This window comes from Zootoca vivipara, chromosome 6, assembly GCF_965207765.1.
Source record: "Zootoca vivipara chromosome 6, rZooViv2.hap1.1, whole genome shotgun sequence".
Classification (NCBI taxonomy): Eukaryota; Metazoa; Chordata; class Lepidosauria; order Squamata; family Lacertidae; genus Zootoca; species Zootoca vivipara.
Window position 1 is genome coordinate 36,487,315 of NC_142589.1, and position 23,123 is coordinate 36,510,437.

The window sequence follows — 23,123 nt, forward strand, 5'->3', positions numbered from 1 at the left end:
AGCAAGGGGAGATTAGCCTGGCCCTTTTCATACCACAAATGCCATCTCATGCAGCTTACTTCTTTGGCTTTAAAAGAACTGATCCCCATCATCTACCTTTCCCCTACACTCCTCTCATTTTTTTTTAGTCTGCTTTGGGAAATGGCAACTCTGAAAAGTGGAATAAAAATAGCAATAATAATCACAGTTGTAGTCTGCATCAAACCCACAATTCATTCCTTACTCATTTTAAAAAAGAAACTTTCGCTTCTCGCTCCCCACCCCCCCTGCTTGTCTGCAGAATTGTGATCCCACAATTCAGCTCCTTTTTAAGCAATTGGCTGTTCTTCTTCAGCACACAGAGGGCCCTTCATTTAAAAGTGAGTCTCAGGTTAACCCCTACGTGGAGTCCTAGGGAACTGCTTCATACCATCGGTCCATCTAGCTCAGTATTGTCCACACCCGTGGTCTTCAACTGGTCCAGACCCAAGTCCTACCTCTGACTCAGAACCTGCAACATGGGACCCACTGTCAAATGTCCACATTTGATTTATACTTAATGCACATTATTAATCCTAAAATAGTAATTCACAGAGCAGTATGCTTTAGCATTGCTACCAAATGAAAAGCAGTGGTTGTTACACTTATGTTTAGTCAAAAGGCTGAGAAGCTGTTTGAAAAAAACCCCTAATTTTTGCATTCTGGGAGAAGTCCAGATAGCCATAGAAGTAGACTCGAAAGTGAACAGAGTGCCCCTGCTCCATACAGAGCTTCCTCTCTAGAAGCATAGATGTAGGGTGGTGGGGCATGTGCTTGGCCAGAAATATGTACGTTCTTAAAAATGGCTTGTGCCTTTCTCCTGCCATGTTGCAGCACGCGTGGAAATCGATAAAAGGTGTGTGTCATCAGACGAATGTGCCCTAATGTGCCCTAGACACCACATGTAGTGTTCTTTTGGCCTAGTCAGCCTTATCTGGAATCCAGCATGGCAGACATGCTGCAAGCCACCTGGTATAGCCTCTTGATCCACCTGTGGGACCTGACCGACTGCTTAAAGAGCTGTGGCCTTCACTGATTGGCTGTGGCTCTCCAGGGTTTCAGGCAGGCGTTTTCCCTAGCCATACCTGGATTGAACCTGGGACCTTCTGTGTGCAAGGCAGAGGCTCTACAGCTTAGCTATGGTCCTCCCTCTCGTGCTGTTGTGCCCTCAGCAACTGGTATTCAGTGGCGTACCAAGGTTATAACAGTGGTCATTAAAAATATATATATTAGTGACTGTTGGAGCTGTGGTCTAAAGTGCAGAGGCTTACAGGCGGATGCCAGGCTCTACAGGGCAGCTTTGGGCTAGTTTCAGTATCTTTTCTGCACTGTAAGGCAGACCGGGGTCTCGTGTGCATGTGTGTGCCTGCCTGTGTCTTCCTAGCTTGCCCCCTCTCTGCTGGGTAGCAGGCAGGGCTACGCAGGGGCCACGAAAAGCAGGAAACGGCCTCCACCTGCTACCCTGGTGCTGATCCTCTCCTACACAGAGCCCCTGTGCCGCAGCCAGCCAGCAAACGCAAGCAGGCAGGCTGAATCCCTTCCCAGGTCTGTTTGTGCAGGTGCCCATCACCGCCTCCGCGTCCAAAGACAGGCTGTTCTTGAAATGCCACCGGAAGCTGCTAATGAGCTGCTTGATTAGCTAATTAATTGGCTAATGAGGAATGCTTGGGCGGAGGCTGAGAGACGGCAGCACCTGCCCGGGTGGCACTTGGCAGCTCTGTTGGGGCCCTTGTGCAAGCTGAGAGGCTGGCAAGAAGGGGAAGGTGGTCACCCGGGCCTCTCGGCCTCATTGTCAGAGGTGACCATTACCTTTCCGGCCTTGCCTGGAGCTCCCCAGCAACAGATTTCAAAAAGGATCCTCTCCTCCGCTGGGGGAAGCTCAGGCGCCTCTTGCATGTTCATGCGTTCGACTCCAAAAAAGAAAGGCAACTGGTCTCCTTTGAACAGCAGTTAAACTTTTACTTAGAGACAGGAGTGTACTTGGCACTTCGGCAGTACAGAACATGTGATGGGGTCCCCTACCAGTGCTTAAACCCAGTGAGGGCGAAAGGGGAAAGAGCAGGAGAGTACTGGAGTAAAGGTTACTCATGAATGACTCCAGAAAGGAGGAAGCGTCTTGCTGGACTGTTGGGAGAGGATGCAAGAATGTCAGAAGAGCTCTGCTGGATCAGGCCAAAGGACCGTCCAGTCCAGCAGCCTGTTTGCTCAGTGGCCAGCCATAGGACATACGGTAGGAAGCTGTCAAACCACTGGCCCATCTAGCTCAGTATTGGCCACACTGACTGGCAGCAGCTTTCCAGGATCTCAGACAGAGTTCTCTCCCAGCCCTACCTGGAGATGTTGGGGATTGAACCTGGGACCTTCCGCATGCAAAGGAAGATGTCCTACCATTGAACTACAGCTCCAGATGCCTAAGGGAAGCCTGCAAGCAGGACCTGTGTCCTAGAAAGGGCCTCCAAAGGCAGGGTAGCTGTTGTGATGGCCTCTTGTTTATTTGCTGGACTGCAGCTCCTACCAACTCTGGCCATTGACCAGGTTGGCTGGGACTGATAGGTAACTCAGTCCTCAGTGTTCTTGGAAGCCACACTCTGGCTGATGAGTCCAGCTTGGTTGCCATAGGTTTGATGAGCATGGTGCCCTTTGCTTTATAGTTATTGGGAGTGGAGCAACGGGCCAAAGCTACCAGACAGGGGGGAACAGCTGGAAACGTGTTCATTGATAGTTCCGTTGAATTTCCTAAAGCGTTTGGGCAAGGGTGAAGCCTAGTTTGTGGTAGAAGGGATGCAGCAAGAGCCTGATCTCTGGTGTGACTTTCAACCAATCGGATTCCATGAGGTCACCAAGACAGGGGAGGTGCTGGAGCTTCTACCAGAGCAACACGAGGAGGACAGGGAGTGTGAGCACAGCAGGCGGCAGTCTGGGGTGGTCCCCATTGCTACGGTACCCATAGTCTGTTCGGCATGTCCCCTCCAATTTCTCAAAGTCGATGGGTCCATCGTCAGGAGCTATTTTTTCAAGGGCCATTACGTCCCGCACCTAGTGGAAAAGAAAGTCCAGTTAGGGTGGCAGTTGATGCTTGCCCTACTCAGAAAATCAATAAACCTGAGCTATTCATATTCATTACCTTCAGTGGGTCTACTCTCAGCTAGACTACCGGTAGCATTATATTCATCCCGTTGCACGGTGCCTTATACTGAGTCAGACCATTAGTCCATTTGATCTAGGATTGTCTACACTGGCTGGCAGCACTTTTCAGGGTTTCAGGCAGGGAGTCCTTCCCAATCCCAGCCCTACTAGGGATTGAACCCTGAATCTTCTGCCTGCCAGGCAGATGCTGTACCACTTTTTTTTTAAAAAAAGCGATTCTGAAATGGGATGGCCTTGCATGCAAAGGAAGGAGCCTTATACTGCGTCAGATCCATTGGTCCATCTAGCTCAGTATTGCCAACACTGACTCTCAGTGGCTTTCCAAGATTCCAGGTCTTTCTCCCCTCACTTGCAGTGTCTCCCTGCTAGTGTTGAAGATCCAGCTGCCATTCTGGTTGACTGCTGCCTGTGGAGTTGATGGGGTGTGAGCCATCTTCAGATAACAAAATGTCTTGGGCAGGGAGGAGACAGGGCCAAGAAGTAGTGAGGGGAAGGGGAGCGGTCCTAGCAGTGCAAAGCATTATCTGAGGCTCTCTGTGTCTCCCTCCCAACCCTTCTGCAGACAGAGCCTTGTTGGTCTAGGGCAGTCTCACCTGCTCCACACTCTTCAAGACCCGCAGCAGGTTGTTGGTCAGGGCGTCTCTCACTTCCTTCTCTGTCCAGTTCCTCCTCAGCAGCTCTGCAACTAAGTCTGGGTATTTGGAGACATTTTCCAAACCATCTGGGACACTGTGTGGGCCAAAGAATGCCGGAACAAATCCAAGAAATGAGAGTCAAGAGTCCCCCGCACCTGGCAAAATCTCCTCATTTTGCCTCAACAGGAGGGAAGCATCTGGAAGAGTCAGCTCAGTAGCTTCTCTTTGGTGGCTCACACACCTTGATCAGCTGTATACCCTTGGTCAGGGTTCAAGAAGCCAACAAGAGACACCTCTGGGAATCCCTTGCCTCTTGGGTTGTACCTCTGAGATAGTTTTGGTGGAGTCACGTATGCATATAATAGACATGCAACCATTGCAGCCTTCATGCTCCCAAGCGCCCTTATTTTATTCTCTCTATTTATAAATCATCTCACAGCCAAAGTGGTGTACAATACAAGAAAATGAGATGAAATACAAAAGAGACAGAGTTGAAAAATAATAAATGCATAACTACAATTGTACAATTAATAAAATGAGCGGATCACTGATGGGATTGGGCTACATGATCTTTGAGAGACCTTCCAATTCTGTGATCTATAATTATGCAAAATGTGGACTTTCAATATCTGGGACCAAGCATCTCTGTAACAAAAAGGGGGCTGAGTACATTTTAAAATTAACTTGCGGGGGGCGGGGGTCACTAGTCAGTTACTTATGGTCTCCAGGTAGTCAAGTGAACTCTGATGGGTGAGGCATGAATATCTACTATGGCCAGGCTTTGGATTGATTGGGCCCAGGCCAGCCTGACAGACTCAAGAACTGACATATCTGGGGTATCTGATATACCCTTCTATCTCCTCCCCAATTTCCTCTGGTACCTGGGAACACCATCATAGTCTCCTCCAAAGCCAACTGCCTCTGGTCCAGCAACACGCTTTACGTAGTCCATGTGGTCTGTGGGCAAGAAGTCTGGGAGGTCAACACCCTGACTGCTTTTGTGTGCTTTGATCCCTCCCAGCCCACCTCCTCAGGTGCGCCCTCACCCCACCCGCTCTGCCTCACCTGCAACCTGTGTAAGGTTGGCTTTGGAACTGCAGGACACGTAGGCGCTGTAGAAGTTCACCATCACAAGGCCACGGGTCTTGTTCTGTAGAAGGGAGGCAGGGCAGCCATTTCAGAGAAAGCATGTTCCTGGCAAGAAGCTGGCGCTCTAAGACAGGACTGGGCAGGCTTCTGGTTTGTGGGATCCACTTGGGTGGTGATGTTTTTATGAGAACCCCCAACGCCCACCAAGCAGAGACATGTGCAAAATACAGGCCACTTAGAATTAAGGAAGCCCAGGCCCAGGAATTACTTCTCGTATGCAAAAAAACCAAATTCCTGGGCTTGGAATTCATTCATTCTAACCAAATGGAACAAAAATCCACTCCTAATTGCACCAAGGTTGCCCCCCCCCTCATTTCAGCAGTATTATGTGTGTAGGTTTCCTGCTGCTATTATTTAACCCAGGGACTGCTAACCTATTTGGACCAGTGGGTACATTTGGAATTGTGAGAGAAAGTTGGGTGCGCCAAGTCACAAAATGGCTGCCATTGAATGGTGTGGCATAACGCAAAATGGCTGCCATGGGACCTTGGTGTTCCCTCATATCCTTAAGTCTTGCCCTACTCACATCTCTGGTACAAGGTCACTTTATAGCAGTCTGCAACACCCTGGTACCCTCCAGATATTTAGGACTACAACGACCATCAGCCCCATTTTGTGCTGACTAAGAGTCATGACACAAAAGGAAAAGGCACTGTGGGGGGAGGAGGAAAAAGGCAAGCTCAGGCATTAGTTCTTTGGGCAGGAGCTGATGGGAATTGTAACTATACCCCAAAACAGTTGGAGGGAACCAGGATGACACAGGTTACCTTGCAACACACATCGTAATCTTTCTCACCACTTCGCGGAGGACATCGTCTGGCACATTGCGCCGGTGTTCACAGATGGCATAGGCTGAGGAGTGGCTGAATATCATAGGTGCTCTGGAGACACTCAAAGCATCTTTCATTGTCTTCACAGAGACGTGAGCCAAATCCACCATCATTCCCAGACGGTTCATCTCCCTGACCAAGCGCTTTGAGGGAGGAAAAACAGGGCAAGGGGAGGAGAAAGAGAGAAATTGGGTGCAGAGTAACCAGTGAGTCTCTTTGTATTTCCTAAAGTTTTATGATCAAGAGGAGAAGAGAGGGCAGCTATGTGAGGACAAACCCTTCAAACTGTCCCTTACCAAGAGATAGGCAGTCACTCAGTAGACTGTTAAGCTTAAAATCACTATATATATGGTTTTTTTTGGGGGGGGGAGGTTTCCCAAAAAAAGCTTAACAATTTTGGTTGCTTTCTGAAAAGAAAGGTGAATAACTTTGCAGGTGTCAGGAATTTTACTTTTCGAAATATGGCAACCCTACCTAAAATCCTTTGCTTATTAGGGGCCACCTCACATTTTCTTCAAAAAAATTGCTTTGCACAGGTAACTACCATACAGTTATCAAAAATTTCAAAAGTAGAGGGTCCGTGGCTTTTGAAAAATAGGGGGTCCTAAGTAATTAGCTAATTGGGAACGACTGCCCTAAGTTGCAGAATTCCTTCTCCACAGAGATGTGTCTGGCTTACTCACTATGCAGCTTTCAGCAAATGCTGAAGACATACCTCTTGACAACTGAGGTGCGCATTTTCAGGGCCCACTCTATTCTTGTTAATGTAGCCTGTTTTAACTTTTTAATTCTGAATTTTAAATTGTTGCACCCCACCCTGGGATCTGATGGTGAAGGACAGGTGACGAAGAAGAAGAAGAAGAAGAAGAAGAAGAAGAAGAAGAAGAAGAAGAAGAAGAAGAAGAAGAAGAAGAAGAGGAGGAGGAGGAGGAGGAGGAGGAGGAGGAGGAGGAGGAGCCACTGCCCAACAGGGGAGTAGATTGCCTCAGAAGAAATTTTCAAACAGAGATTGGGTGGTCAGGGATTTTTGAGCTCCGATTCCTGAATTGGCCTTGATTATTGTTGGCATCCTTTACAACTCTCCAGTTCTGTGGTTCTATGATGATGATGATGATGATGATGATGATGATGATATCACTCAAAGCATATCCACTTTCTTCCTATCCTTAGCTAAATCAGGCTATTGGGGGGGGGGTAGCTGCTTGCTAAAGTGTGACAGGAGCTCATGCAATTGTGACATTGGGAGTTGAACCTCAGCAAACAGGAAGGACCACAGCTCAGTGGCAGAGCATCTGCTTTGAATGCAGAAGGTCCAATCCCTAGCATCTCCCAGCAAGGCTGAGAAAACAGACTCAGACCGAGAGTCAGACTGAGGAATGTCATATATTTCCTTCAAAACTTGCTAGAGAGCTTCCACTCACCTTCCCAAATTCAGTCAAGCCATTGTGAACTGGTTTCTCCTCCGGGGTGTCCACCAGCCAGTTATCAGCCCTGCCGAATGTTATAAAAGTTCTGGTTAATACACACTATCTTTTACGCATGCGCATAAATAGGTGCATAATCCCAGATATCCCCTTTCTGTCTTCAAATAAAATTACATTCACCCAAAACATCTCCTCTAAACCACAAGACTAAAAGAGAAACACAGAGCAGGAAAAAGGCTATGTTTAGCCTTTAGTCCAATAATTACAATTATTTTATTGCTTTACAATGTAATGTAAATCGCTTTGATATACAGTCGTACCTCGGAAGTCCAACAGAATCCATTCTGGAAGCCCTTTCGACTTCTGGAACATTCGGAAACCAAAGCGCGGCTTCTGATCTGCAGCCAATTGGAAGCTGTGGAAGCCCCATTGGACATGATTTGGCTTCCAAAAGAATGCTCAAAAACTGGAACACTCACCTCAGGAGCCAGAATGTTCGACTCCCAAGGTGTTCAGGAGCCTAGGTACAACTGTATTTCTATGAATAGTGGTATATAAATATTCTGATTGATAGATAGATAAATAAATAAATAAATAAATAAAGGAACTGCATTCTGTGTTTGCTCTGACACACTTGCCCAGTGCTCTGGGGCTGGGCCCTGATATTGAAAGCAGACTACGCTCTGGTGAGACCAGGGCACAAAGCAAGCCTCTAGCAAAGGCAGCCTTACCAGGGTGTGTTGCAGCTGTGGGTGAGGGTCATGTAGCGCACCCCCAGCTGGTAGAAGGTGCGCAGGACAGCCATGCTGCTGTCGATCGAGTGCCCACCCTCCACGCCAATCAGACTGGCCACCCGTCCATTCTTGAAAGCATTCTGGATACCTGCAAGGAAAACATCTGTGGGCTTCGAACACCAAGCAAAATATGAAGAATCTGCAGAGGATGGGGACAGGACAGGTGTGGGAGGCGGAGGCATTCTAAATCAGCCCCTTATCACCAAGTAACCCGTTGTGGGATTCAATGGGAATATAGTCTCTTCAATAGTAGGGAAGATTTTGGCAGGGGCTGCTTCTGTGTCTCATCTGGAGCAGCACAGTTTAAGAAGGACATTGACAAGCTGGAATGTGTGCAGAGAAGGGTGACCAAGATGATCAAGGGCAGGGGTTCCCAAACTAAGGCCCGGGTGCCGGATGCGGCCCAACTGCCTTCTAAACCCGGCCCGCGGACGGTCTCGGAATCAGCATGTTTTTACATGAGTAGAATGTGTCCTTTTATTTAAAATGCATCTCTGGGTGATTTGTGGGGCCTGCCTGGTGTTTTTACCAGAGTAGAATGTGTGCTTTTATTGAAAATGCATCTCTGGGTTATTTGTGGGGCATAGAAATTTATTCATATTTTTTTTCAAAATATAGTCCGGCCCCCCACAAGGTCTGAGGGACAGTGGACCGGCCCCCTGCTGAAAAAGTTTGCTGACCCCTGATCAAGGGGCTGGAAAGCAAGTCAAATGAGGAATGGCTGAAGGAGCTGGGTATGTTTACCCTGGAAAAAATGAGACTAAGAGGTGATATGAAAGACATCTTCAAATACCTGAAAGGCTATCACATGGAAGATGGAGCAATCTTGTTTTCTGCTGCTCCAGAGGGTAGGATCCAAACCAATGGATCCAAAGTACAAGAAAGGAGATTCTGATGAAACATGAGGAAGACTCTTTTGATGGTGAGAGCTATTTGACAGGTGAATGGGCTACCTTGGAAGGTGGTGGACTCTCCTTTGCAGGAGGTTTTTAAACAGAGGTTGGATAGCCATCTGTCAGAAATTCTTAAGCTATGATTCTTGCTTTATTATTTATTTAATTTTAAAAATTATATACGGCTGTATCATTAAAATATATCACAGCAGTATACAACAATATAAAAACATAAAACCAATCAATAACATCACAAAAAGTTAAAAGCAAGTTAAAAGCAAAAATAGAAATAGAAAAAAATATCAATAGGCCATTGTTGGGAATGTACGGTTAATTGCCTGCATAGTTTTCAGCAGCCATTTAAAAGTTGGTACATAGCACACCTGCTGAATCTCTATTGGCAGGAGGTTCCTCAGGGGGAAACCTTTGCAGAGGTTGGACTAGATGACCGTATGGATCCCTTCCAACCCTGCAATTCTGTGATTCTATGATTCTCCCACCACCAAAGCACAACCATGGGGAATGTGGCACCTGTTGAAATTGTCCCTACTATGAATGGTAGCCTGTATTCAATTGAATCCAGCAGCCCCCACTGGCCTTCCTGCTCCATCACAGATAGGAATGGGGCAGCAGCCAACCTCCCTGCCCTGGGACTTCTCACTTTTGTCAAGGTCTTGCCCTGTGTTGAATTGTTGCAGGTCAGGCTTAATGAATGTGTTCCCATCCTGGGCTACCCGTCTCCAGCCTGGGAGAATCTCTCCTGTCTAGGTTGTTTTCCTCTCTTACCTGTACTGCTAGTGACACACTCAAAGTCATCCGGGTAGTGGTGACACATGCGATGGATGACGTCAATCTGCTCTAAGGTTCTCTTGACAGCATCTTTGTTCTGGGTTTCACAGGGCACATAGGCAGACCAGAACTGAGCAAGGAGAGGAAAGCAAAAAGGAAGGTTTCCAAGGGCTAGGAAAACTGCCTCTTTCATGCACCCACCCACCCACCCATGGAATGAGCTGCTGGGATGCCATGGAACACCAGCAAACATTCTAACTTCTGGTGAGGGAGAGCCAGTCTGTAGAATCTTGACAAGACAACGCTTGCTCCAATCACTTAGTCCAAGTACAGTTTTGCACTGAGTGTAGGGACAGGAAGTTCTGTGTGTTGTTTGTGGTAAGAAAGTGAGCATATAGTGGAGTTTCATCTTCCACTGAATGGGTCTCTCATACACTAAAGGTAAAGGACCCCTGGGTGGTTAAGTCCAGTCAAAGGTGACTATGGGGTTGTGGTGCTCATTTGCTTCAGGCTGAGGGAGCTGGCATTTGTCCACAGACAGCTTTCCAGGTCATGTGGCCAGCATGACTAAACCGCTACTGATGCACGGAGGACCATGATGAGTGCCAGAGTGCACGGAAATGCTGTTTACTTTCCCACCATAGGAGTAACTATTTATCTACTTGCACCGGTATGCTTTCAAATTGCTAGGTTGGCAGAAGCTGGGACAAAGCAATGGGAGCTCACCCCGTTGGGCGGATTCGAACCACTGACCTTCTGATCAGCAAGCCCAAGAGACTCAGTGGTTTAGACCACAACACCACCTGTGCCACCTGGCAGCTGGGAAAGAACTGTAACACAACCAACGTAGCATTAAGTTAGCCACTTAGTGGTATACTTGCTACACTGATGTGATATTGTTGCACATGGGAAAACACAAATGCATTACCAAATATTTTCCTCTGAAAAATAACCTGTAGGGGTTGGAAACTTGCAAAAACGTCCAAATAACCAAATGGTTTGACAGAAGTGCACATTCCACCTGTTCTATTTTTCTGTCTCTTCCCCACTGCTTGTACCTGTGCTCCCACATGTCCAAGACGCAGCTTCTGGGTGTTCGTGTGAGTGTCATTCAGCGTGGTCAGATTTGCAGACTCCAGAGACAGCTGGTTGTTGAATTTCTTCAGCAACTGCCAAGGTAAGTCATTGTGCCTAGAACAGGAGAGGGTAAAATAACAATAAGTCAACAGGCCCAGCACTGCACAACTTAGGCTGCTTTTGTCCAGAGAAGGGCACAGCTAGGTTACCAGCCAAAGCTGATAGAAGGCACCATCAAGGCCACTTGAGCCTCAAATGATAGGAGTGGATCCAATGCATACCCCAAAACTATGCACCTGCTCGCCCAGAGAGAGGGTAACCCCACCCAGTGTAAGTAACATTCTACCCATCTGGTCCAGGTAACCACCTACTAAAGATGCCTTAGTTTTATCTGCCTTAATTTTTCATGTATTGGCTCTCATCCAGTCCATTACTGAGGCCGGACATAAAACAAGCACATCTGCTGCCACACCTGCAGATGTAAAGGAGAAACAGAGCTGTGTGATACCTGCATATTGCTGTCAACACAATCCTAAACTTTGGATTATTCCACTTTAAGGATGGTTTGGCCAAGAAATGTATTCTAGAGTGAATTCCATAACTTAGGAAGACATTTGCTTACTCTGGCCCCTATCTACACCTTGGAATGGTGCGGCTGCTGAGTCTTATTTCTGCTCTGGTGACTGGATAGTGTTCACCTGAAGACAGCAGGCTAGTTGGAGGCATATACAGGGAGAGAGACAGGCTGTGTAGCATACAAAACTCTATCCTCCAATAGTGGGAATAGAGCGGCAAGGGTGGGAGGCTTAGGCGGAACAGCCAGGGAACTGCTACCCTTGTACCTCAACACCTGCTGCTGCCTGAGGCAGTTGCTTCACTTTGCCTAGTGGTAGGGCGAAGTTTATATAAAACCGAACTTCTGAAACTTTTCAACTTTGGAAACAGTCCTATGCTCACCTTCCTAGGAAGGAATAAAAAAGAAAAGAGCTTGTGAATCATTGTATATGACTTTTATTTTCCCGTGACCATCTACCCTCAAAAAGGAAAATAAGTGACTAAGATGGACATTTCCACCTTCCAGTCTGTTACTCTGTCCAGCCCTTTGCAAAAACAGGACTTGCTATTAACTTTCCAGCTGTGTTTTGTGTTCTGAAAAGGATATTCACAGCATAATCCTGTGCAAGCTGATTTGGAAGAAGGGATGGGCAGATATGTCAATTTCGGTTTCTTTCAGTTTCCCACTTTTCCAAAGTTAAGTTCAGTTTGCTACATTTCCACATGAGTTAGAAACTTTTTTCTGATCTCTTTAAGTTCTTTTGAAAATTCCTCAGCATTTTTGTGTGAATTTCTCCCTGCTCCCTACACATTTTAACATGCCATTTTGCCTTACATAATTTTCTGTAACACAATGCATTTTGGAATGTGATTTTCACTATTATTTGCGCTTATACGCATATATATATATATATATATATATATATGCAATTTTTGTACACATTATGTGGCTGTTGACTGTGTAGCAAAATTTGGATAAAGGTAAATTTTGAAGGGTGAGTTTTAGTTCTCATATGGCTTCCAAAAGTGCAAATAAGGTGAGTTTGCCTGTGAATGCAAATTGAATCAAGCTTGCTCACCGTTACTACATGGAAGTAAGTCCTACTGTGTTTAATGGAGCTTACTCTCTAGTAAATATTTGTAGGACAGCAGCCTTACATCTTCTGGTGGTTTTAAAAGGGCACACAGAGAAAGAGAACATGCTAAAACTCAATTTCTACAAGAGGAGGAAAAGAAAGACAGTAACTCTAAGTCAATCATTCATGGGATTCCTTTGAACAAGGTCATGGGAATCGTACCTACAAGCCTTAATGGAAATACTTCGGCAAAGGGAATGGAAAGAGCAACAGAATTCAGTTTCCATGGAGTGGATGGGGCAGGGGTAAGCAAGCGTCTTGATAAGCTATGGAATTCACTCCCTAGAATATATAGCGATGGCCACCAACTTGGGATGCTTTAGAAGAGGATTAGATCAATTCATGGCGGATAAGGCTTGCAATGGCTATTGACCCTGAAAGCTGTGTTTTGCCTCCACTGTCAGAGGCACAATGCCTCTGAATACCACATAGCTGCCAAGTTCTCCCTTTTTTAAGGGAAATTCCCTTATGCTGAATAGGCTTCCTCGCGAGAAAAGGGAAAACTTGGCAGCTATGGAATACCAGGTTCTGGGAATCACAAATGGGGAGAGTGCTTTTGTACTCAGGTCCTGCTTGCAGCCTTCTTAAAGGCATTTGATTGGCAACTGTGAGAATAGTAGGACTTAAACGGGCCTTTGATCTCATTCAGTTTTATGGCTCTTATCATGTTCTTGGTTTGTTTTGACTTTTGCAGCAAATTGTCAATGGGCCAACCCGGTTTTTACAGGCATCATGATTAGGTCATAATAATGACATAAATGGCCATGGAAATTAAATGCAGGGCCAAAGTCTAGTCAAATTTCCTTTATGATTCAGAGTAACTGTAAAGGATTCCTGCATTCCCTTCCAACTCTAGAATTCTAGGATTCTTTCCCAAGTGAAGCCCCTAGTGCTCTTAATGCATTTCTCTTTCCACAAACAGGCGTAATGTCTCTGACAATGGAAGCAGAATTTAACCATCATGGCTAGTAGCCATTGCTAGAATTGTCCTCCATTAATTTGCCTCATTCTCTTTTAAGCCCATCCCAGTTGGTGACCATCATTGCATCTTCTGGAAGGGAATTCTTCCATTTACTGTAACTATGCACTGGGTGAAGTAGTCCTTACTTTTGTCTTCCCTGAATAAGAAGATAAGAAAAGTCTTGCTGGGAAGCCCTAAAGAAGGACCAGGGCTTGGGATAAAAGTCTGGGCTACTTTTGATGGGAGAGCAAGCTATACTTCCTCCTCCTCATAGGGTGTGCAAAGAATATTTTTTATGTACACCACTTAGAAATTTTGGTAATTAAGTGGCATATAAATACCTTAAACAAACACCATCAGGGGCCTCAGCTGGATCAAGCCAAGGGCCCATCTAGTCCAGCTTCCTGTTCTCACAGTGGCCAACCAGATGCCTTGAGGGCAAGCTGGCAAACAGGACCCAGGTGTAGCAGGACTCTCCCCACTTGTGAACCCTAACAACTGGTTGACAGAGGCATATTGCTCTGACATTGGAAGAAGACCAAAAACCATTGTGTCTAGTAGCCATTGAGAACTTACTCTCAGTAAACATGGTAGCACCCAAACTGGATATTCCCAAGATGGGAGAGTTGCTCTGCATATGCTCAGATGCCCCTTTGCCACTAAGTCAATTTTAAACAGCAACAGCACCAGCACCACCACATTCCCTGGTGCTGTTGTCCTATATAGCAGAATTTTTGGAATCAGAAAGCAGCAGGCTAAGGCCTCTGAGATGTGCCAATATCTCAGAGGGCTTGGCCTGGCAGGGAGGCAAGCGCTCTTAATTTCACAGTTGCAAGGCCACCTAGCTGTACTTATTGTTCATATTCCAGAGAGAATGACAGGTTTGAATGGCACCAAAGGGCAGTAATTTACCCACTTGCCTACTAATGATTAACTTGGAGAACAGCTTCTACAGCTGCTATTAAGCCCAAACCTCCAGGTCAGTGCCCTAAAAGCCTGGGAGTCATTCCCTTCTGGACCTTCCCAGTTCAGGCACCTTCTGCATCCTTCCTTCTGCAGGATTACTGCTTTTGCAACAAGGTATTTCTGGAGGACAATGTGTGAACCAGCCCTTCTGTGATGCTTCAAAGGGCCCTTGAAAATGCAAAGAGGGTTGGTGACAGTATCCCATCTGATCCAGACTCTGGGAAGACCTCTTTGGAGTAAGTGGGTTTGGGACCCCATGGAGAACCTCCCCACAACTGAAGATCTGGAGGAACCCACCATTGTCCAAAGGGCAACCTGAAGTGTCTCACCTCAGGGGTGCACCTTTCCTGTGGCCTAGATGACCCCTCTGGCCACATCCTGAGCCTGCCTTGAACTCTAATTAGGAACATAGGAAGCTACCTTCTCCTGAATCAGGCCATTGGTCCATTTAGCTCAGTACTGTCCACCCTGACTGGCAACAGTTCCCCCAGGGTTTCAGGCAGGATCCTTCCCCAGCCCTACTTGGATTGACCATGAGATCTTCTGTATGACCCTTCCCCCAGAAGGCATAGGAAGGAAGTGTGGTCTTACCCATCTATCACAGGTGATGTCGTCATGATTCTCTCTGCCTCCTGCAGATTCTGATCTGCTGAGCAGAGCAAGAGGCAGGAGAGGAGCAGGCAAGCGGCTTTCAGGAGCATCCTGGTGTGTGGCAGGCTGGACTACACCTCCCTTTGCTGAAGTTTCTCTTGTAGCCCTGAAGCTTTTCCTGCAGCAGGTGATGTAAAAGAGGAATTCCGGGGAACCTCTACTTGCTGCAAAGAGTGATCAGTTTCTCGGATTGACGCACCAGGAATAGATAAGCAGGTGCAAACTCTGGGGTGTACTTGCCACCCTACAGTCAATAAGTAACAGCTTGGGAGGAGCCACAAAACAATAGCAGCTGCTTTGGTTCACTGTATCTCTTAGGGCACTGTGCCCATTAGAGTTATGGTTGCCTTGCCTCAAAAAGAATGCTGTAGAACTGGAGAAGCTTCAGAAACAGGCAACCAAAATGATCAAAGAAGATGTAAGAAGAAAGGTTGCAACATTTTGGGCAGCTGAGTTTAGCGGAAAGGCAAACATAGAGGTGTGGGACATGATATTGACATGTACGTAATTATAGATGTGTCATGTGACAAAGACACATGAGAGCAGGAACAGCAAAGCAGGCTATAACTATTGAAGCCTAACTGTCTTAACTGTTGTTCTAGGCATAACTTCCATTCCAGGCTGTGTGACTTACCTTAATAGTCATGAACATCTTTGTCTCAGAGTGTGTGCCAGTATAGAGCTGAATCTGTATTCTGTAACTGATTTATTTAAAAGTTTCTGGAACTATTTTATGAAGAACTTTATTTTAAACTTAATAAAGCTTTTATTACAATGAAGAGTTCTGCTTAAAGAATTCCCGCTGCGCTTCGGGATGGTGGAGCCGAATGTTGACATGTTCAGGACAGACAAAACAAAGTGCTTCTTCACACAATGCAGAGCTAAATTATGGCATTTTCTCCCATAAGAGATAGGGCTGGTACTGCCATGAGCTTTGTTGAGGCAAGTCTCCTCAAGCAGCACTCGGGTGTGTGCAGAAGACTTGGATTTGGGTGCCCCGCCCAAATCTTGTCTCCTACTTGCTTGGACATTGTGGTGATGCCTCCTCTTCCTCCTGGCCTGGGCACAATGTCAATGGCAAATGTGAGGGACGGTGTGTGTGTGTGTGTGTGTGTGTGTGTGCGCACACAGAGTGTTGTAATCCCACCTGGTGGCAACTCACCTGGTAGCTTTCTTCTCCCAGAAAGCAGCCCCGCTTGGTGGTGGCTCCAGGCAGGTAGGAGCAGGTCCATGCCACTGGCTGCTGGTGGAGGGCAGGGCTGGTAGAGACAGGCTTCCTCCTTGATCTTGTGGTTGCATTTCCAGTGGGTGGCCTATGCCTCACAGAGCCCAGTGAGGGGCCTGCCTGCCTGCCTGCCATGGCTGTTTCTGCTCCTACTGCTGCTGATTGCTGGTGGGGCTGCAGAGAAGGAAGAGAAGGAAGGCAAGAGTGAAAGGAGAGGAACAACTCTTCTATGTGTCCTTTTTCTCATTTTTCTCCAAACCTTGTTTCCTTTCTGCTGCCCTCATCCTGTTGATCAGGTCTAGTGTGAGAGGATTGACGGGAGGCGAGAGAGTCTTGTTGGTCCTGTTGTGGTGTGTATGTGGGTATTATAGCAGCTTGGCAGTTAGATTTTGGTGTTTTTTCCTTGCCATTTTGTGCCCCTTGGAGCAGCAGCTCTTCAGCAGCATCTTCGCTTCCTACTGGATGCTCCAGAAAAGTGGCAGCCATTTTGCGGCTAATCTCATGGTGCACCCCCTTAGCAGCAGTACTTGCCTGTTACCATAGCTGCTTTTCACCCAGCTGTGTGGCTGCCTCTGTCTCATGGCACTCCCACCCCACCCCCTTACCCCCCCTAGCCAGAAGAGTTCTAGTGGTCTAGTCCTGGCAGACAATTACCCCTCACAGAGCGATGGTTTCCAGCCCCTTTAACAAATTCATTTATCACTGCCTCTGAAGGGTGTTCAGAAACACCAGCTAACTCATAATGTTGCAGCAAGGTTCTTAACTGGTACCGAATTTGGGGGATATAAATCTCCACTTTTATACTATCTTCACTGGCTTCCCCTTCATTCCTGACAACAATTCGAAGTTCTCATTTTTTACCTTTAAAGCCATGAAAGATCTGGCACCTGGATATCTGAAGGACCAGGAGACCCGAAGACAGGGCTCCCCCCCAGCCAGTGCTCAGCAGAACTCAGCTCCGGCACCTCTCAGGTGGGCACCATTGTCAGTCTAAGACAGGGGTTCCCAACAAAATTTTCTCGAGGACCCCTCATCTAGCTGCTATTGTGACAAGGACCCCCATTAATTCCTAATCCTAAAATTAAAAAGTGAGAGCTTAAGTAAGCTTAACACTGATCTTGGAAGGGTTAGGTTCAATGGATGCCGACAATTTAGGTTCAATGGACACTGACAAGATCGGTTCGAGAGTCACTGACTTACTTGCTTGAACATCAAATGCATTATCTTCCTCTTCATCTGTAGGCTTTTGTCGTTTTAACGAACCACTTTTTAACCAACGGTCCATTTTTAACTACGCGAACTGTAGCTTCCGCGAAAAACAACGCTTTGTTTACAAACACTACTGTTTTGCAAAGAGGCAGCGCGCGCCAGGGAGGAGGGAGGGGAATGGAGAAGACAGGGTACCTGCGCAGTAGCACACAAATGAAGCCGACGCGCGCAAAGCATCTTGGGGAAGTGAGCGTTAGTAGAATGCGTGCGCTGCCTCTTTGCAAAACAGTAGTGTTCGTAAAGCGCCACCTAACGGCATACAGCAGAACTACTGCCTCATCTAATTCTAGTTTTGCGCTAGACTCTGCTCATGCAGGAAGCAGCCAAAACAAAAAATCTGTTATCATACGAAATATATTTAATATATTTCTTATTCTAATAGCATCTTGCGGACCCCTCTGGCATAGCTCGCGGACCCCTGGGGGTCCTCGGACCACCTGTTGGGAACCACTGGTCTAAGAGAACAATGGTGAGCAATCTGGTTCCTCTTTCTCTAAAAAAATACCACTGCCTGAATGACATTAATTGACCTATACACTTTGATCAGTAGGCGATGCCTCTTTTTATTTTGAAGTGTTCTTTCCTCCTGGCACCCCGGTGATGGTTTGTTGAGCAGCCACACCTAGCCTGTGTCAGTACCTGCAGATAAGTAACTTTGATAGCAGCTGTCAATCTAATTGCTATCTTTTGAGAGTTGTGGTGGTAGTGCATACCAGAGCACTAAGGCACATGTTGTTTGCAAATACCCGATTTTGGCTGCCTTCACACGACAGTATACAGTATTTCATTTTCAGGACTTTCCCCTGACTGTTAAGTTCCACATTATATTTGAGCTTTCACAAGGCATAAAGGGCACATCTGGAACTATAGTGGAATATAATGCAAGTTTCTAGTGCACATGCAGAAAGAAATAGCAAAACATAGATAATACAAAAATAGCAACAGTAATAATGACCCGCCCCTGTTCTGCTGACAGCAATGTGCACACAGAAGCATAAAATACAGAAATATTGTTTGTTGGATTCCAGAATCAAGTACAGCATGAAGTTTGGAGCTCCAGATGCTGCTTCTATATCCACATGGGATGCACTGAATCCACTTTAAACTGCTGTGTGTGCACAGCCTGAGTTGGAAGCAAAAGGGACCCATAGCTAAAAAAGTGTTTCTGCTTTACTCTTGAGCACAGTCATTTATGGCAGCCCGGTGCCCTCCAGATGTTTTGGACTGTGTTGGCTGGGGCTGATGGGAGTTGTAGTTCAAAACATTTGCAGGGAATGTTGGTTTGTGGAATTTGTACTCCCAGGGCTGACTCTATAATGAGCCAAGGTGAGGCGGGCAATTCAGTGGCAGAATGGGAGGGGTGGCAGATTTGAATCAGGGTCCTAGCTCGCTTCCATTCCTCCTGTCCTGACTGGGCTGATTGGCATCTCAAGACTGAGCACATGGAGGCAGTTCTTTGATGCTCCACCTTATTGTGCATGGGACAGACGTGGCTCAAAGAGATCTGGGCTCATTTGACATCTCCTGCCCTTCCTCCCAGTTCACTCCTCCTGATGCAGAACCCCTCTCTCCATTCTCTTTTCCTTCCCCCAATCCTTGAAGAACGTGGGTGGCCTGAACTGTGGGGACTTGAAGAAGCGCAGAGTGGGTGGGCAGGGCGGAAATTTATAGTCTATATATCATTGCTGGCTCCATATCCTGGGGCTGTAATGAATGGGTCTCTTTGACAAAGCCGAGCCAGCGAAGGCTCTTCCCGCCCAGGCTTCCATGTATGCTGGCTGCTGGCATACTCCTGTCTGGTCCTTAATCTGCCTGGCAGACCATAATCTTTCCAGGTTTAAAAGTGCAGCATGATAACAGGCCACTTTCATGGATAGTGAGGGGGGCGGAGCAGTCCAGTTCCCACCACTCTTTTTATGAGACCCCCCCCCCCCCGATGAGTTTGCTCACTTGCCTCCGCCCAGCAGCAGTCTTTATGGCAAATTTTAACATTTTACTGTCTATAAACTGTGATCCTGTCTGGCCATAGAGCTTGAGTGGGTGGAAAACACATAAGCCTCCCTCCCTCACAAAAACCCCTAGAATATGGTGGTGCAGGGTGGGAGGAAGCCTCACTTTCTCCAGGATGCTTGGAAATACGTTTTTGCCAAGTAGATTTTTCTTTTCTTCTCTTTCTTCTTTTCCTTCCTTCCTTCCTCCTCCTTTCTTTTCTCGATCCCTCCCACCCTCTTTTCCCTCTTCTCTTTCTTCTTTCCCCCACTATTCCTCTTTTCCTTTTTTGTTTTTCTTTTCTCTTTCCTCCCTTTTCTTTCTTTCTCTTTTCGTATCCCCCTGTCTTTCCCCCTTCCTCTCTCTTCCTCTTCTTTGCTTCCTTCCTCACTAGTAAAAATGCCCCATTATTACTGGGAGTGGACTAACCCTGACTGAACTCAGTGGGACTCCCTTCAGACTTGCGCAGTGTTGCTGAGTGTGACCCAAGATGGAAGCAACGAGTGCCTTGCTCTGGCTGACAGCAGTGGTGGCTGCCATAGGCTAGCCAATGAAAGTTGGGTGGGCAGCGTGGAGGCTCAGAGGAGGCTGGGGATGGTGCTATGGCTGCCCTAGTGGCTGAGTGTAGGCCTCACAACGCCCCTCACACCCAGCCTAGCCCTGCAACCTGCAATCAGATTCAGTGAAGGCTCATAAGTGACATCCTATGTGTGAACTTTGTAATGTAGGTATAATGCCCAAGTTGTGGTTGATAGGGATACAGGGGTTATTCTGATTCTTGACCTGAATTTTGAAGGTTTATTGTGCTCTATAGCTAGGAATGGGACAAAGACTTGCTGTTCTTTTGGTGGAATGAGACATGAAAGGGGTGCTCCCTTTTATGATTCGTCCCAGGCGGCAAAACGTCTTGGGCTGGTCCTGTGTACATTCATAAATCACACCTTCTTGGAGCTAAATGTTTTTGAGTGCAATGGCAACCCTTGCAGTGCTTTCAGGACCAATGACAGATAGTCTCATACGGTAGCGCCACTTACTCACCTGGCAGCCACATTCTGCACTAGCTGCAGGCTCTGGACTGTTTTCAAGGGCAGCCCCATGTACAGCTCATTCCAGTAGTGCAGGTGGGAGGCCACTAGAGCATGAGCAACTGAGCTTAATATCCTGATCCAGGAACAGTTGTAGCTGGTGAACCAGCCTAAGCTGGACATAAGCAGAGAAGACACTCCAGTCACAAGCTGAAATCCAGGAGTCCTCTCAGGCTACAAACTTGTCCCCCCCCTCCTTTTTTTTTGTCAGATACCATTATTATGTTTTAACAATTCAATGGACAAAGGAATGCTTCAGATTAAGAATGACAGGTAAGTTCTGTCAGCACAAACCTGAAAGCACAAAAAGGAACAAAGACGTTGACTTCATGACCAGGAACCAGGCATTTTCTATTACATATTCACAGTTTCAAATTCCCCCTGAACAGAGAGGAATGAAGATGAGGTGGAGTGAGAGATTTGTTGACATAACTAATAAAGGGGAACCCAATCGTGTCAGACCTGTCTGACAGCTCCTTTTACAACCCTATGATGGTAAGTAAGGTTGCTCAGAGAGAGCCAGGTAGTCCCATACAGAAGTCCACCACCCCTCATTAGAAGGTCCTTGGGAAGTTTTCCAATGAGCTGCTATCTCTAGATGTGTCTTCAAGGAGAGGAAGTCTTTGTGATGCAGAAAAGGGTTGTCTTCACTTTCAGAGGCTAGCAATGCCACTGCAGGTCAAAGAGGCTGGTTTTTTGGGGGGTGATTATGTCAGAGGCCAAGGTGAACACCCAAGAAAACATCATCACTATCATCATTTATTTGTATGCTGCCTTTCCATAGTAACCTAGGCTCAAGGCAGCTAACAACATGAAAAAGAAAATGCATAACTGAATGAAAATATAACAAAAATTAGACAACAAGTTAATGAGAGCATCTCATTAAGAAATATTTGGTAAAGTTAAACAAACCCCTTATAATTCAACAGGCTATATAACAACAAATATAGCAACAAAATACAAAAACATAAACAGGAAAACAGCAAAAGTAATGGGCTAACAAAATTAAATCCTGACCCCACACTAAGCGCCAACCCACTCTGAATGAATCCTGTGAATTAAAGTACATTCCAACCACATGTGGAAAAGGGCAACATGACTTCCGCACACCCTCCAAAACTGTGGGAGCCATGCTTAGCATGTTTAAAAGCAGAGCCAGAGCCCAGTGCCAGTGGAGGAGCACCTTTAAGGGTGCTTCCTGAATTCTAGCAAAGACTTTTCAGTGGACGATGGGACCAGATTCTTTCCCACACCTCATCATCAAATCTGGTGTTTATGCCCCGCACCCCTGCCAGTTTCAGACTACTTCTGTCCCCCATCCTGTAACCAGTGGCAAATAAGAGAAGCCACACCTTTCAAGGAAGGAATAGATTGATTGCAACAATGTTCATTCGATGTCAAAGACTGCATACCAGATCACCTCTGCGTGCAACCTGGGCGGCCATTGCTTTTATTGGCGCAATTTGAAACCAATCAACTTTAAACCTTGCAATGTAGTTTAGAGCAAAAGCTTTGAAAGCCTCTACTATAAAAAAGTCGCAAAGTTAGAGTAACCCCTCCCCTAGTCCTCCTATCCCTGGAACTGCTTCTGTTTATCAAGATGACAAAACTGTTTATGATCCAGGAATAGAGCAAAGGGGGAACATTCCTCCCTGCTTGCCACCCCCCCCAAATTTGTAGAGAGTCACGCACAGGACGGAGTTAGAAATCTTGTGAATCATGACATTTTATCGCGGGCTGAAATGGGTGCGCTTTTGAGCTCTTTCAAGCTTGAGGAGTCACTGGATAGATACTGGGGCTACGCAAGGGCTATACGAACCCTAGAAAAAGCTCAGAGGGTGACTGTGAGCTAAGAAGAAACCTTCAGTGCTGGAAAAGAGGTCCTTGCATTCCCTCGCTGACAGCAGAGGAGAGGGGAAACTCAGGGCATGACGGATTTAGAAATGGCAGAAATTTAATTGTGGGTATAGGTGGGATTGTTTCAAGCTGGTAACCCAAGAAAGGCTCATGGAATCCTTAATAAAATGTACTAATCACTTCAGCTGAAAAGCAATATCTTAGATTGGGAGCCCCTAAACCTCCTTTTGCCGTAAGCTAGTAAAGGATTGAAGTGCCTACTTAGCTATGTTTTCTACCATTCCCAGAACAAATTTAAACGCTAATAGAAATTTTGGTAGAACTGACGTCTTCACAGCCATGATGCAGCCCAGCATTGCTCTAAGGAGCTCCTTTTGCTATAAAGCTGGCCATGATGGTTTTGCCTTTGAAGTTAACCTGCATATTTGGGCAGACACTTTCCCCCAATAATGGAACCCTTCTTAACCCATAGCAAAATCTGAGTGAGTGGAAATTCATTAAATCTCTGAGGTGGGAAGCTTTAAAGTCTGTGAACCTGTTCCTTCAGAAGAAGTGCTGACCTTCCCAGATGAGATCACACACCCAATTCTCAGACCTGGGAACCACCCACCCATGACACTTTTTCTTAACATGACTCAGTTTATTGGCCTTCATCCAGTCCATCACTACTTCC

General features: G+C 46.5%; 1 protein-coding gene across 1 annotated transcript; it reads right to left on the reverse strand.

Annotated features, from left to right (window-relative positions):
• Window positions 1-1,955: 1,955 nt before the first annotated feature.
• Window positions 1,956-15,235, reverse strand: DPEP1 (dipeptidase 1). The gene is made up of 10 exons (XM_060276045.2): window positions 14,966-15,235; window positions 10,738-10,870; window positions 9,677-9,809; window positions 7,935-8,085; window positions 7,201-7,270; window positions 5,746-5,922; window positions 4,866-4,950; window positions 4,682-4,757; window positions 3,759-3,894; window positions 1,956-3,054 (listed from the first exon to the last, which is right to left on the reverse strand). The coding sequence occupies exons 1-10, from the start codon at window positions 15,073-15,075 to the stop codon at window positions 2,884-2,886; spliced, it is 1,242 nt and encodes a 413-aa protein (XP_060132028.1). The 5' UTR covers window positions 15,076-15,235; the 3' UTR covers window positions 1,956-2,883.
• Between the last annotated feature and the right edge of the window lie 7,888 nt (window positions 15,236-23,123).

Coding starts and splice junctions, on each gene's coding strand:
- DPEP1 (XM_060276045.2), bottom strand. CDS start 15,075: ATGCTCCTGAAAGCCGCTTGCCTGCTCCTCTCCTGCCTCTTGCTCTGC. Junction 7,271..7,934: donor CACAGCTGCAACACACCCTG/GTAAGGCTGCCT, acceptor AACATTCGGCAG/GGCTGATAACTGGCTGGTGG. Junction 3,055..3,758: donor TCTTGAAGAGTGTGGAGCAG/GTGAGACTGCCC, acceptor CTTTTCCACTAG/GTGCGGGACGTAATGGCCCT.